General features: G+C 44.5%; 1 protein-coding gene across 1 annotated transcript in view; it reads right to left on the reverse strand.

Annotated features, from left to right (window-relative positions):
- The window catches only part of lama1 (laminin, alpha 1), a 439104-nt gene that overhangs the window by 232874 nt on the left and 192948 nt on the right, over positions 1 to 13282 (reverse strand). The window contains exons 8-12 of the mRNA XM_070895870.1: positions 11642 to 11820; positions 11259 to 11364; positions 10210 to 10370; positions 6834 to 6974; positions 4284 to 4457 (exon numbers count right to left, since the gene is read on the reverse strand). Of these exons, the coding sequence (XP_070751971.1) occupies positions 4284 to 4457; positions 6834 to 6974; positions 10210 to 10370; positions 11259 to 11364; positions 11642 to 11820 (761 nt within the window). The remainder of the gene's footprint in view (positions 1 to 4283; positions 4458 to 6833; positions 6975 to 10209; positions 10371 to 11258; positions 11365 to 11641; positions 11821 to 13282) is intronic.

Consider the following 13282-nt stretch of genomic DNA (forward strand, 5'->3'; position numbering starts at 1 on the left):
TATTGAATCCAGACGATCAACTGAGCCCAGTAATGCTGATGCTATGTCTAGATTGCCTTCCCCATCACAAATTACACCCAATAGGGAAGAAGTGTTTTATTTTTTATACATTGATGAACTGCCAGTCACAGCTGAAGAGATTGGTAGAGTAACTAAACGTGACCCAGTTATGTTAAAGGTGTATGATTATATTGCAAATGGATGGCCAAACCATGTAACAGACAAAGATATTCATCCATTCTACATTCGAAGGAAAGAATTATCAGTCGATAAAGATTGTATCATGTGGGGCGCAAGAGTGGTTATACCAAATAAATTCAAGTCCAAATTATTAGGAGACCTTCATGACCAGCACCTGGGAATGTGCTTGATCAAGAGTTTTGCACGCAGTTATTTATGGTGGCCAGGTCTTGATAAAGATATAGAATACTTCGTGAGTCAGTATACGACATGTCAATCGGTAAGCAAGCAACCACCATCAGTACCATTACAGACATAGAAATGGCCTCCCAGGGTGGTACATATCGATTTTGCTGAGCTAGAAGAACAACAATTGTTCATTGTGATTGATAGCCATTCGAGGTAGGTTGAGGTGTTCCCAATGTGGAAAATAACAACAAGCAAAACACTGGACATTTTACGAAGATTATTTTCTTCATTTGGCCTCCCAGAAGAAACTGTTTCGGATAATGGACCACAATTTCATTCAGAAGAATTTGCACAGTTCACAAGCAAAAATGGTGTGAAACATACGAAGGTTCCACCATACCACCCTGTCTCTAATGGTGCAGCAGAGCGCACTTTACAAATTGTAAAACGTGCCCTCATAAAACAAATGTTAGATCCAAATCCAAGGAAACGACAGTTGTCATTGGATCACAAATTGGCTAATTTTTTCATTACATATCGTAATACTCCTCATACAACTACTGGTAGAACTCCAGCAGATTTGTTTCTCAAACGACAGCCACGAACCAGATTCTCGTTGTTAAAACCGAATTTGGCACAGTCCGTAGAAGAGACACAATTAAGACAGAAAGAGAATCATGATAGAGGTAGAGTAAAAGAGAGATGTGTGAAATTAAACCAGAACGTGAGAGTGAAGAACCATCACCATAAATGGCTAAAGTGGTTAATAGGAAGAGTGGTGAAGATATGTGGTCCTCGCACATATTTGGTAAAGATGTTTAATAATGGACAGGTTAGGTTTGTTCATATTGATCATATTTTACCTACAGACATGGAAGGAGATGAAGGTGGGAATGATTCAATTATTTCTGACTCATCAGATAGTTTTGATACACCAGTAGCAAATCCTAAATCCAATGTACTGGAAACAAATCCAGGAGAGAATCAGAATGAAACTCTGAGTCCGAGTCAGGAAAACAAAGAGCCTGAAGTTAGATTGAGTTGAAATGAAAATCAAGGAAATTCTGTGGAGGAAAACATTCCTCAGGATGAGCCTCGAATGAGTTTAAATTTGACACCATGTTTGGAAGTTTCTATTCGAGAGCGAAGGTATCCTCTTCGAAACAGAAGGCAAGTGGTAAAGTTAAATTTGTAAATATGGAAAAAAATAAGTCTATATCCTGTGTTATGTATAAAAATGAAAGTTATGTGTGATGTTTGTTATAATAACTTCTTCATTAAGGAGGGAGAAGTGTAATGTCTGTAAGCTTGTAATATTTGTAGCTCCACACCATGGATGTGGACTTATTGTGTACTGCAACTCCAGAGTTAATAATAAACAGAACCAGGCATGTTCCGGAAGCTTTCGACAGAGCTGCCTGCCATGTTAGAAGCTGTGTGTGCTGTGCTCTGTGAATATATCACATCCACCCATTATTCATTTGTTTTTTTTCCTGACAGAATTCTCCTCCCTATAGCTTGGGAGCTGCTTTATTAAATGGAAGCATATAAAGTGGTGAGGAGCGGAATTATTTTGCGCATTGAGTTAGTACTGCGGATCACGAGGAGCCAAAGGTGCAACATGGCTTGAAACATTCTGCCTGTACCATCACTACCCCCGATTCTGTGTTTATTGAACCTGCCACCTCTACCTGGACATGCCAGAAGAGACTTGTTGTAATGTATGCACCTGTGAGTATACTCATAGGTTTGATTATCTCAGTTGGGAAAGTGTTCGACTGAAGATCTAAAGGTTTCTGGTTCAATCCCGGGTTTCTGCAATTTCTGGATATTTGTGTTCCCTTCATTTTTAGTGCCCCCCCAAAAAAAACAAGGGGACACTTGAAAGGTTTTTGGAGTGTGCCCCCCCCCCCCTTTAATCAGGGGGCACTTGATTATTAGTTTACAACAAAATAGTTGTAGAGCTGTCGTTCTGCGCGGAGGGGATTCCTGTATGGGCTGCTATTGCACACTCCCCACTGTGCCATCTTCATCTGCCATCCGGACACGCCATGGCGCACCACCTTGCCGTCCGGGTTAGGCGGGCGTTCCCAATGGAGTGCTCGCTACACTGGAATCCTCCCCTTATTTATTAGGGACTTGGTCTGGAGGGTGGTGCACGGAGTAGTCCCGTGCAATAAGTTTTAAAGTCAGTTCACAGGCTCCCAGGCCGCCTGCAATTTCTGCGGTCCAGACGAGTCTGTGTTCCACGTTTTTATTGAATGTGCGAAGTTGCAGCCCCTCTTGCAATATTTGACGGGGCTGCTCCTCAAATTCTGGCTGCATTTCAGTCCCACACTCCTGATCTTTGGGCACCACGTGCGGCGGGGAGCGGGCAGGTCGGAAGGCCTCCTCGTAGGACTGCTCCTGGGCATGGCCAAGGTGGCGGGAGGTCGAGGGGGTCGTTCAACCCGCCTGCCTGCCTCTCTCCCGCGGTTACATCCGTACCGGTGGAGCTGGTCCACCGGTATGCTCGCGGCCTTCCGCGAGAGGTGGGCACTGGAGGGACTGGAGTGCGTCGTCAGCCCAAGCAACCAAATTTTAATTTGATTTAAGATTACCGTCAAAAGTTTAACTTGTTTAATGTGTTGGTTTTAGTGCCCCCCTTTAATCAGGGGGCACTTGATTTACAGGTGCAACTTAAAATAGTTGTAGAGCTGTTACATTGTGATGTTCATAAGATTCAATAAAATCCTAGTCAGTTGGGTCTAGGTCATCCACGATGAGGCACGCAGTTGTGAGCCTAGTGGATGAACTGGTAATGTGTAGCGTGATTATTAAACCTTTGTTAATAAACCAACTAGTTCTTAATAGCAATGCACTGCTGTGAATTCTTAAGGCAAGAACCCATGAAGCAAATACAGGGCACTTTTCTTTTGAGCTTCTGCTTCACAAGGGTGGCTGCTACAGAGTACGTGGCATCTGCTGTAGGATAACCCGCAGACAAGATCTGGAAGAGGAATGACTCTTCCTCTGGCAGGGAAGGCTGCCAGAGTGCGAAGCTTTCATCCCACCACATCCTTCCATTCCACCAGAGGAACCATTTGTCACGTCAGGCAGCCTGCAAATTACAACAAGTGGCAAATGGAGTACTTGGAAATGGCAATGCCTTCCTCACTTTTCCTGCAGGAAGGAGGTCTGGGCTGGACAGAGCTTTCACTGGGTGGTCGCGTTCTACAGGGTGAAGGGGGCTAGCGATCAGGGCCGACCAATACATTTACCACTATTCACATCTGGATAATTTGGAATCCGGATGTGGCTAATTGCAATTCTGATTAGTAAATAAGAAGTGAGTAAAAGACACCTTTAGTGGGCATGTGCTCTCAATACTCCTATTCGCATGTGTGCACTTTAACCTCTGTGTGCTTGTTTGTAAAATGGTAACTGAGCGTACACGTGTCTTTTAATCACTGTGGGTACTTTACTTCCTTGGTTACTGAATGGTGGCAGATGTTTGTTAAGTAAAGATACACGTGAAGTACATTTACCTATATTGTGAGTGTGTTAAGGCATTTTCTACTAAAATAAAAGGTATGTCGCTAAAACGGAGTTGATCTCCATACATAGAAACATAGAAAATAGGTGCAGGAGTAGGCCATTCGCCCCTTCGAGCCTGCACCACCATTCAATATAATCATGGCTGATCATTCACCTCAGTACCCTATTCCTGCTTTCTCTCCATACCCCTTGATCCCCTTAGCCGTAAGGCCACATCTCCTTGAGCCAATGTCTCCTTCAGCAAAGTTAATTCTGTCCTTTATAAATAAAACTTTATTGGGCACTTTCTCAGCAGCCAGTCAAGGCAATACTATAAAAAAAAAATTTCAATTTCAAAATAAAGGGTTAATTTCAAATGTTTTTAAAAATGGATTTACCTTATTACCCAAGTATGATTGTGGAGCTGTCCAGTAATACAAAGCAGGCAGGGATTTCCTGGCCTCGGTAGTGTTGATGCTCATTTGGTTGGGGCCATCAAACAGATCTTGATAGGGTCGCACTCTCTTTATACCCTGACGATCAGTCACTTGCCAGCTATTAACATCCATGACCTTCAGAATAAAAATGTAAATGATGCAATATTTGTCTTGCATTGTTAATAACAAGATTCTGCACGGTACAAATATAATTAATGCCATTCACCAATGGGTCAACAATGCTGATGAAAATTATATACAAATTAAATGATAATCAATATTGGACTAACGGTATTCTTTATTTACAAAAAGTCAATACTTAAATACCAGAGAAAGTTCTGCGTTAAAAATAACAAACTGGTTGTTCAGTGGAATGAACAATCACTTCAACGTGCTTGAAAAAAAACAAATATTCAGAATGGGAACATGTTTGAGTCACATATCTTTCTTTTAGACATATTTAAATCAAATTGATTTTTTTGTACATTCAGGCAGGGTTATTACCTACCCAACCAATAGTGCAGTAAATTAAAATAAGGGAGGTCCTTGGGACACCTGCACACTGGATTAGTCTGATATGAAACTTCTACTCATTAACTTCAATGCTTTGAAAAGTTTTCGATTTACAAAAGCAATCCTCCAGAAAGCATGAAATCAGAGTCTCATGTCAGAGCAAAGTTGCTTGTATTTAGAATAATAGAATCATTGAACGGAGGCCATTCGGCCCATCGAACCCGTGCCGGCTCTCTGCAAGGGCACCTCAGCTAGTCTCACTCCTCCGCCCTTTCCCCATAGCCCTGCAATTTTTTCCCTCCAGGTACTTATCCAATTCCCGTTTGAAAGCCACGATTGAGTCTGCCTCCACCACCCTCTCAGCCAGTGCATTCCAGATCCTACCCACTCGCTGCGTAAAAGTTTTTTCTCATGTAGCGTTTGGTTATTTTGCCAATCACCTTAAATCTGTGTCCTGTGGTTCGTGACTCTTCCGTCAATGAGAACAGTTTCTGTCTACTCTGTCCAGACCCCTTGTGATTTTGAACACCTCTATCAAATCTCCTCTCAACCTTCTCTGCTCCAAGGAGAACAACTCCAGCTTCTTTAGTCTATCCATGTAACTGAAGTCCTTCATCCTTGGAATAATTCTCGTAAATCTTTGCCCTCTATATGACCTTCACATCCTTCCTAAAGTACGATGCATTGAATTGGACACAATACTCCAGTTGAGGCCGAACCAGTGTTTTATAAAGGTTCATCATTATTTCCTTCCTTTTGTACTCTATGCCTCTATTTATGAAGCCCAGTATCCCGTAAAATAAACCATGGGGAGAAATTCAACTCACAGCCACTGTTTGGGACCTGAAATATGGGTAGCCACTCTGCCGACATAGCGGCCCCTTCGGGCGAGAGTGTAATTTCTCACCCGACGTCTATACAAAGAGCCCAAAGTTAGATTTTGAGCAAGTGTCTTGGTATTGAGAAAACGAGATGAAGGGGATCAAGGTCGACAGTGTAGGATGTTACCAAGTATGCAAATAGTCGGAGCAGAGAAGAGTTAAATCAGCTTTAGACGTTAGGTGACACCAAGGTGGATTTTAAACATCTGTAGATTGTATGATTAAAGACCTTGATAAGATCAAAGAGCAGTAAGGAATTGCACTGCTGTGATGCCCTGAACAAGAATGAGTTGGAGATGGCGCGATGGGTTTCATTTAAATTGTGAATCAAAACTTACAATTGCAGCAACAATCTTGCGCCTTTTAGTTTGATTGAAAAGTTTATTCATTTTAAGGTGAATTTTTTAAAATAAAGAGTGTTACATGACACCCATACTGCCGCCAAATAATCATCCCAATCACAGCATGACATATTGGCAAACTGGAGCCAATATCCAGATTAAATTAAACTTGATTGCAGGTACAGGCATTTCTTACTCTGTTACAAGTTCGAACTCTCCCCTCCTCCTCCTCCCCGATAGCTCAGGACTGAATTCCATCTCGTGGTGAAGTATTGACTTGTTTGGTCCTGATGACCTTTAACTGGTTCTAAAAATGCTTGTGCGTTTATTAAGCCCAAAACGTCTGTGCAATGGCTGAGAAGGCTACGAGGCAATCTACAGACACCAAAATGTCATAAAATCCATGCAATTTTCTTCTGCACAGCTTCGCAGTTTAAAGAGAGAGTTAATCGACTGTGTAGCCTTGCAAAGCAATTTTGGCAACACAGTAACTGACCAGCTATGAACACAGAGCTGATTTAATAATCTCCAGCACAGCGACAGCTTACAAATCCGTAACAACCCTTAAATCGCTTTCGAAAACAGTGTAGAGCTGAACTCCAACTTGCGCTGTTTGCCCGACCCCATCTACACGCAGTGTGCTGGAGTAATAATGGCTTGCGAAACACCCATCTTCATCTTTTTCCAATTTAAGCGAGAACACAGTGTGGTTCAATTCCACAAGGACAATCATTTGGCAAATGTAAATCAAGCGTAGTTAACCAGTCAGCACTCACCTGTGTAATAGGCCAGGAAATGCTTTCGCAAACACCAGAGAGACCAAAGCAGAAACATTCTGTGCAGCCTTCAGGATTCCTCTCCTGCAGATTGTAGAATCCGGGCTTGCACTGGTCACAGTTCTCTCCCTCCACGTTTCTCTGTAATTCAGAATCGTTTTACTCTGGGTCCGAGAATGAATTACTGGCAGTGCATTGTATGATTTACACTAGGCGTTTGATAATAACAAGCATCATTCACAACCTCCTGCAGTGAAAGCAGGTATCATTCATTCCTTTAGTAGTCACATGCACCAGGTGACATGTCACTAGCAATGTTCCTGTTAAGCTGCGGGTCTCTGGAGGTCCTGCGCTGGCTGGTCAGCGGCTTTTCAACGGAGCATTTCGAGCACGAGTGAAATTTTGAAATGGCCGCCCAGTGCGTTAAAGGGACTCCGCACCCAAAACAAATGAGGGGGAACATCGGTCACTGGATAACACCCATTAAAACAGTGGATAGAGAAATATTACGAGCGCAGTAAGCGTCTCTGGAATTTTAGGGGGTAAATATTCATCTCTTTAGCGGCGTGCGCCCAAATCAAGAGGCACTGAGGATCGATAGATTTTGGTCTGCGGCCTTGTTCGGATAATTCCAGCCGTTGGTGCTGGTCCCATGCAGCTCACCCGATGGGGGAAAACTGTTTCAGGCTGCCCGCCTTGCCGACAGTGGTCCTCAGGCATAGAAAGAACTACCATTTATATAGATCCTTTCACGACCTCAGGATGGCCCAAACCACTCAACAGCCAATGAATTACTTTTGAAGCGTAGTCACTGTTGTAATATAGGAATCGCGGCAGCCAATTTGCGCACAAGCAAGCTCCCACAAACAATAAGATAACGAACAGATCATCTGTTTTTATGTGTTGGCTGAGGGATAAATATTGGCCAGGGCACTAGAAAGAACTCTCCCAGGTCTTCCTCAAAATAGTGCCGTGGGATCTTTTATATCCACCTGCAAGGGCAGACTCGGTTTAACGTCTCATTCAAATGATGGCGCTTATGACAGTGCAGCATTCCCTTAGTACGGTACTGGAGTGTCAGCCAAGATTATGTGCTCGGGGTGCTGAAGTGGATTCTGAGGGGGATTGACAGGGTCGATGCTAAAAAGGTTGTTTCCCCGGGCTGGAGAGTCTAAAACTAGGGAGCATAGTCTCAAGATAAGGGGTCGGCCATTTCAGACTGAGATGAGGAGAAATTTCTTCACTCAGAGGGTTGTGAATCTTTGGAATTCTCCACCCCAAAGGGCTGTGGATGCGGAATCGTTGAGTATATTCAAGGCTGAGATAGATAGATTTTTGGACTCTAGGGGAAATCAAGGGATATGGGGATCGGGCGGGAAGGTGGAGTTGAGGTCGAAGATCAGCCATAATCTTATTGAATGGCGGAGCAGGCTCGAGGGGCCGTATGGCCTACTCCTGCTCCTAATTCTGATGTTCTTATGTAAGTGGGGCTTGAGCTCACAACCTTCTGATTCAGAGGCAAGGCTGCTTTCACTGAGCTAAGGCTGACCCGGTAAGGCACAGGAGGGGTGTTGGGCGGGCTACTAGCTCCACGAGAAGGGTTTTCTGAAATACTAACTTTTTGATGGTAACTGTGGGGGCTGCGGAAGACTCCTGAGCGATGCCTGCTCCCCTCATTGGGAACTCATTTTGAAAAGGGGTCCTTAAACTGATTCATCTGTGGTGTCTATAAAGTGAGCCCCAAGGATTTTGAAGTGGGCTCAATGCCTGTGCTGATTGGCTGCAGGCCTCCCATTGATAAATGTTTTATGCCCTAATAAACCTCTTATTCTCTGAACGTTAAGAGATGTTAAAATATAATTAAATTGTGTTGGAAGAGTGCTGATTGACCCGTGGGCATCGCCAACATTTTCTGATTTATTGCACATTACGATAGAAGAGTGATATTCTAGAAACACTTGTTTAAAAATAAGTCTACTCTCATGACATTAACTGAAGTCAACTTTATGAAATGTGAATAGCGCGGGAGTTAGCGGAGGCATGAACATGATAGCACTGCGCCCGCTGGTAGCGCCCTGGGCTGCGTGCCTCTGGTGATGACGGCATTGCCGTGTGCGGCGACCCCTTTTCGCCCCACGGCAGAAATTGGCCAGTGCCCCGCGAGGCTGCCGCGGGCGATGTCAGCGCCAGCCATGCGGGTCGCGTACCGGGACGACCTCCGCTCGTGGGGCGGAAGTTAAAGAGGAGGTGCGCTGCGCCGTGCGCCACCATTTTTTTTTCCTCAGCCAACTCAGCGGTCAGCCCGTTCTGCTCTGCTGTCGTGTGGTTCGGGCAGTCACTGTGCAGCCTGGCACTCCATCTCGGTGCCGGGCTATGGCCACGGCACCATGCAGCCCTGGTGGCCCAGTGGAGGCCATCAGAGGGCCTGCAGAGTTCACAGCATCCTTCCCCTTTAACGGAAGGGAGGGGCTTTGAAACAAGTCAATGCTGCATGGAGAAACCATTTAGTGCTGCCAAACCCGCCAGAATAGCGCCTGGACACACGCCCCCAACAGGACATTGTTCTTGTGAGAAACGTTAACTGCAATTTCACGGCCGGGACGGGACTTCCACGCCGGGCGCAGGAAGTCCGATCTCCCCTCAGTTACCGCCCACAAACGGCGCGCACCCCAATTTCGCCCCCCAAGAGATCAAAAAAACATTTTCCTTTGGCTCCCGAGGGCCTCAGGAAGAGTCCACTCTGCCTTGGAAGGGCAGATCGGTTCGCCCCAGATACACGAATGACCCGTCCTCATAATTTATGACGGGGTTTCTGGCCTTTGGAGACAGCGGCCAGGAGCTGCACTTATGCCGGCAAAGCGGAGCCCCAGGAATTTCCAGGCCTAAGTGTCAACCTTGGCTCCAGGGTAGAACTCTTGCCTCTGAACAGATTGTTGTGGGTGCAAGCCCCAGTACAGAACTTAAGCAAACAATTTTCTGTGCAGTACTGAGGAAACACAATAACATAATGTTGGAGCAGGAGTAGGCCATACAGCCTCTCGAGCCTGCTCCACCATTCAATAAGATCATGGCTGATCTTCTACCTCAACTCCACTTTCCCGCCCGAACCCCATATCTCTTGATTCCATCAGAGTCCACAGCTCTCCGGGGTAGAGAATTCCAAAGATTCACAACCCTCTGAGTGAAGAAAAGTCCTAAATGGCCGACCCCTTATCCTGAGACAATGACCCCTAGTTCTAGACTCTCCAGCCAGGGGAAACAAGCTCTCAGCATCTACCCTCTTAAAGAAAATGTAAGTCTTCCTTGACTCTGACGGACTGCCTATGATGAAAGAAAATGTAAAGAGGAGATATATTGTCACATGGTGTCTACAAACCTTGCATTGGCATGGCTCAGCACAAGGATCGTCATTGATGCTGCCGACTATACTACAGTTGCAGCGCATACAACTGGGAAAGCCTTTAAAGCCCAAAGCACAATGGTTGCACATCTTCCCAGCGTAACCGGCTCGGCAGTGGCACTGACCAGGGAAAAGACCTAGTACAAAAAAAATTAGAAAGCAATCAATGGAGATTTATTTGAATAATGCTTTATAATGTAACAAAAAACTTAAGACAGACCTCTTCTAGATTGAACTAATTTACGCAGTGGATGATGAAAGTGTGGAACAGATTACCTTGAGAGGCCGTGAACGCAGATAGTGTGGAATAAAGTACAGGTGAATTCGATAGATACTTGAGAGATTGGGCCATTCAAAGGTATTAGATTTGGAACCAGCCAAGTAAGAGTCTGTAATTGCCTATATTCCCATGACTTTGCCATATACTATAGCAGTGGCCCTTCTTCCCAGTCTCTCAATACATAAAGGTCTATTGATGAATCATAGAAATTTACAGTACAAAAGGAGGCAATTTCGGCCCATCCTGTCTCTGCCGGCCGAAAAAGATCTATCCAGCCTAATCCCATCTTCCAGCTCTTGGTCCGTAGCCTTGTAGGTTACAGCACTTCAAGTGCATATCCAAGTACTTTTTAACGGCTTTGAGGGTTTCTGCCTCTACCACCCTTTCAGGCAGTGAGTTCCAGGCCCCCAACACCCTCTGGGTGAAAAATGTTCTTCTCAATTCCCCTTTAATCCTTCAACCAATTACTTTAAATCTACGTCCCCTAGTTGTGACCTCTCTGCTATGGGAAATAGGTCCTTTCTATCCACTCCATCCGGGCCCCTCGTAATTTTATACACCTCAATCAGGTCTCCCCTCAGCCTCCTCTGTTCCAAAGAAAAACAACCAGCCTATCCAATCTTTCCTCAAAGCTAAAATTCTCCAGTCCTGGCAACATCCTCGTAAATCTCCTCTGTAGCCTCTGTCGAATAGATTGATATTTATGTAAATGGGGCTAAGAAACCACATTTTTAAATCAACTTACCACGTTCTGTGACTGCTTGATTGTCATCCTTCAAACAAGTAGAATTCACAGATCCTGCTGGGTCACAACCACATGGCAAGCAAGGATCACGGTCAAAAGGAGAGACCTACAAATATATCAACATTATAAGCAAACCGAACCACACCAAACTTCCACTCGTTTAAGTATTTGATCATTTAATTAATAACTTGAATTCCATCCTGATTTAAAAAGATATCTACCAATACATGAAAAAAAATTAAGAATAATATCATTGTGGTTTGAAATGCATAACCTTGATACCACAACAGTGCTACGAGACTGAAACTGAAAGTTGGCTCAGTGACTCTTCGTGCCAGAGGAACTGGGTGAGTTGAAAGGATTCTGCTTCACACAACAGTTACCTTGTACGGTCTGTAGAAGCCATCAATACAGGTCTCACAGTTGATACCTGCTGTGTTGTTGGTGCAATTAACACATACACCTCCACCGGTGTACTGGCTGAGGATGTTCAAACTCAGATTGCCATCAGCCACACTTTGGTCATAGTAACAATCATCTGTTTTGCCGTGGCAATTGCACTCTGTTTAGAAAAAATAAATAGTGGAAATTGAGATAAGCATCTTCATTTCATGGCCATTTCATGTGGTAATTTCAGTACATGAAGATATCTAGCGAAATTATCATTGATCCAAATAACTGTGTCCCTGCAGGACAACAGATGTTTGACAAACGCGGTTAACATAATATTTCCATATCGTAGGCCTATATTTTGATCACACGCTTGAATGCCTTATTCTGAAGTTTAATTATTTTACGGTTCACACATGTAGAAGATAATAATTAAATCAGCATCATTTTATATTCAAGCAAAAAAATTACATACTTTTACTTCTAAATAAAAGAAAAGTTATGGGCAAAAGATTCCGTTGCATTCCGTTTGGGGGCGGTAACATTCACACTCGCGAGACTTTGCGCCAGGAGCAGATGTCTTGCCTATTGCCACAAATTGGGGTTCCCGGCCCCAAAAGGAAGTGGAGTGCAAAATAATGTCATCGCCCGGCCCAGCTTCAGGGGGTGATACCCCAATTTAGGGTCGGGGGCACTAACAGGGCGCTGCACAACGTTATCATCGCCGGCGCAGCGGAGCGGGATGCTAAGGGTTGCCGCCAATTAGCGGGAGTCGTTAGCGGTGCCTTGCCTGGGCGAAAAGTCGTTTGTGCCGACTTTCGTGCAAACACCCAAATTTCTAGGCCGATTACTTTTGTTTGCGGGGAGGTTGTTACTTCAGTTAGAATTAAGTTAGCAACAAACTGAACCTTCACATTGCAAAAAAAGTACATCACAGAGGCAGGTATTTTGGCCCAACTGGTCCATGTTGTAGAGCCTCTAGTAGAGCCTAATATACATAAGAACATAAGAACATAAGAATTAGGAACAGGAGTAGGCCATCTAGCCCCTCGAGCCTGCTCCGCCATTCAACAAGATCATGGCTGATCTGGCCGTGGACTCAGCTCCACTTACCCGCCCGCTCCCCGTAACCCTTAATTCCATTATTGGTTAAAAATCTATCTATCTGTGATTTGAATACATTCAATGAGCTAGCCTCAACTGTTTCCTTGGGCAGAGAATTCCACAGATTCACAACCCTCTGGGAGAAGAAATTCCTTCTCAACTCGGTTTTAAATTGGCTCCCCCGTATTTTGAGGCTGTGCCCCCTAGTTCTAGTCTCCCCGACCAGTGGAAACAACCTCTCCGCCTCTATCTTGTCTATCCCTTTCATTATTTTAAATGTTTCTATAAGATCACCCCTCATCCTTCTGAACTCCAACGAGTAAAGACCCAGTCTACTCAATCTATCATCATAAGGTAACCCCCTCATCTCCGGAATCAGCCTAGTGAACCGTCTCTGTACCCCCTCCAAAGCCAGTATATCCTTCCTTAAGTAAGGTGACCAAAACTGCACGCAGTACTCCAGGTGCGGCCTCACCAATACCCTATACAGTTGCAGCAGGACCTCCCTGCTTTTGTACTCCATCCCTCTC

The sequence above is a fragment of the Pristiophorus japonicus genome, chromosome 1 (assembly GCF_044704955.1).
Source record: "Pristiophorus japonicus isolate sPriJap1 chromosome 1, sPriJap1.hap1, whole genome shotgun sequence".
In the NCBI taxonomy this organism is placed as follows: domain Eukaryota; kingdom Metazoa; phylum Chordata; class Chondrichthyes; family Pristiophoridae; genus Pristiophorus; species Pristiophorus japonicus.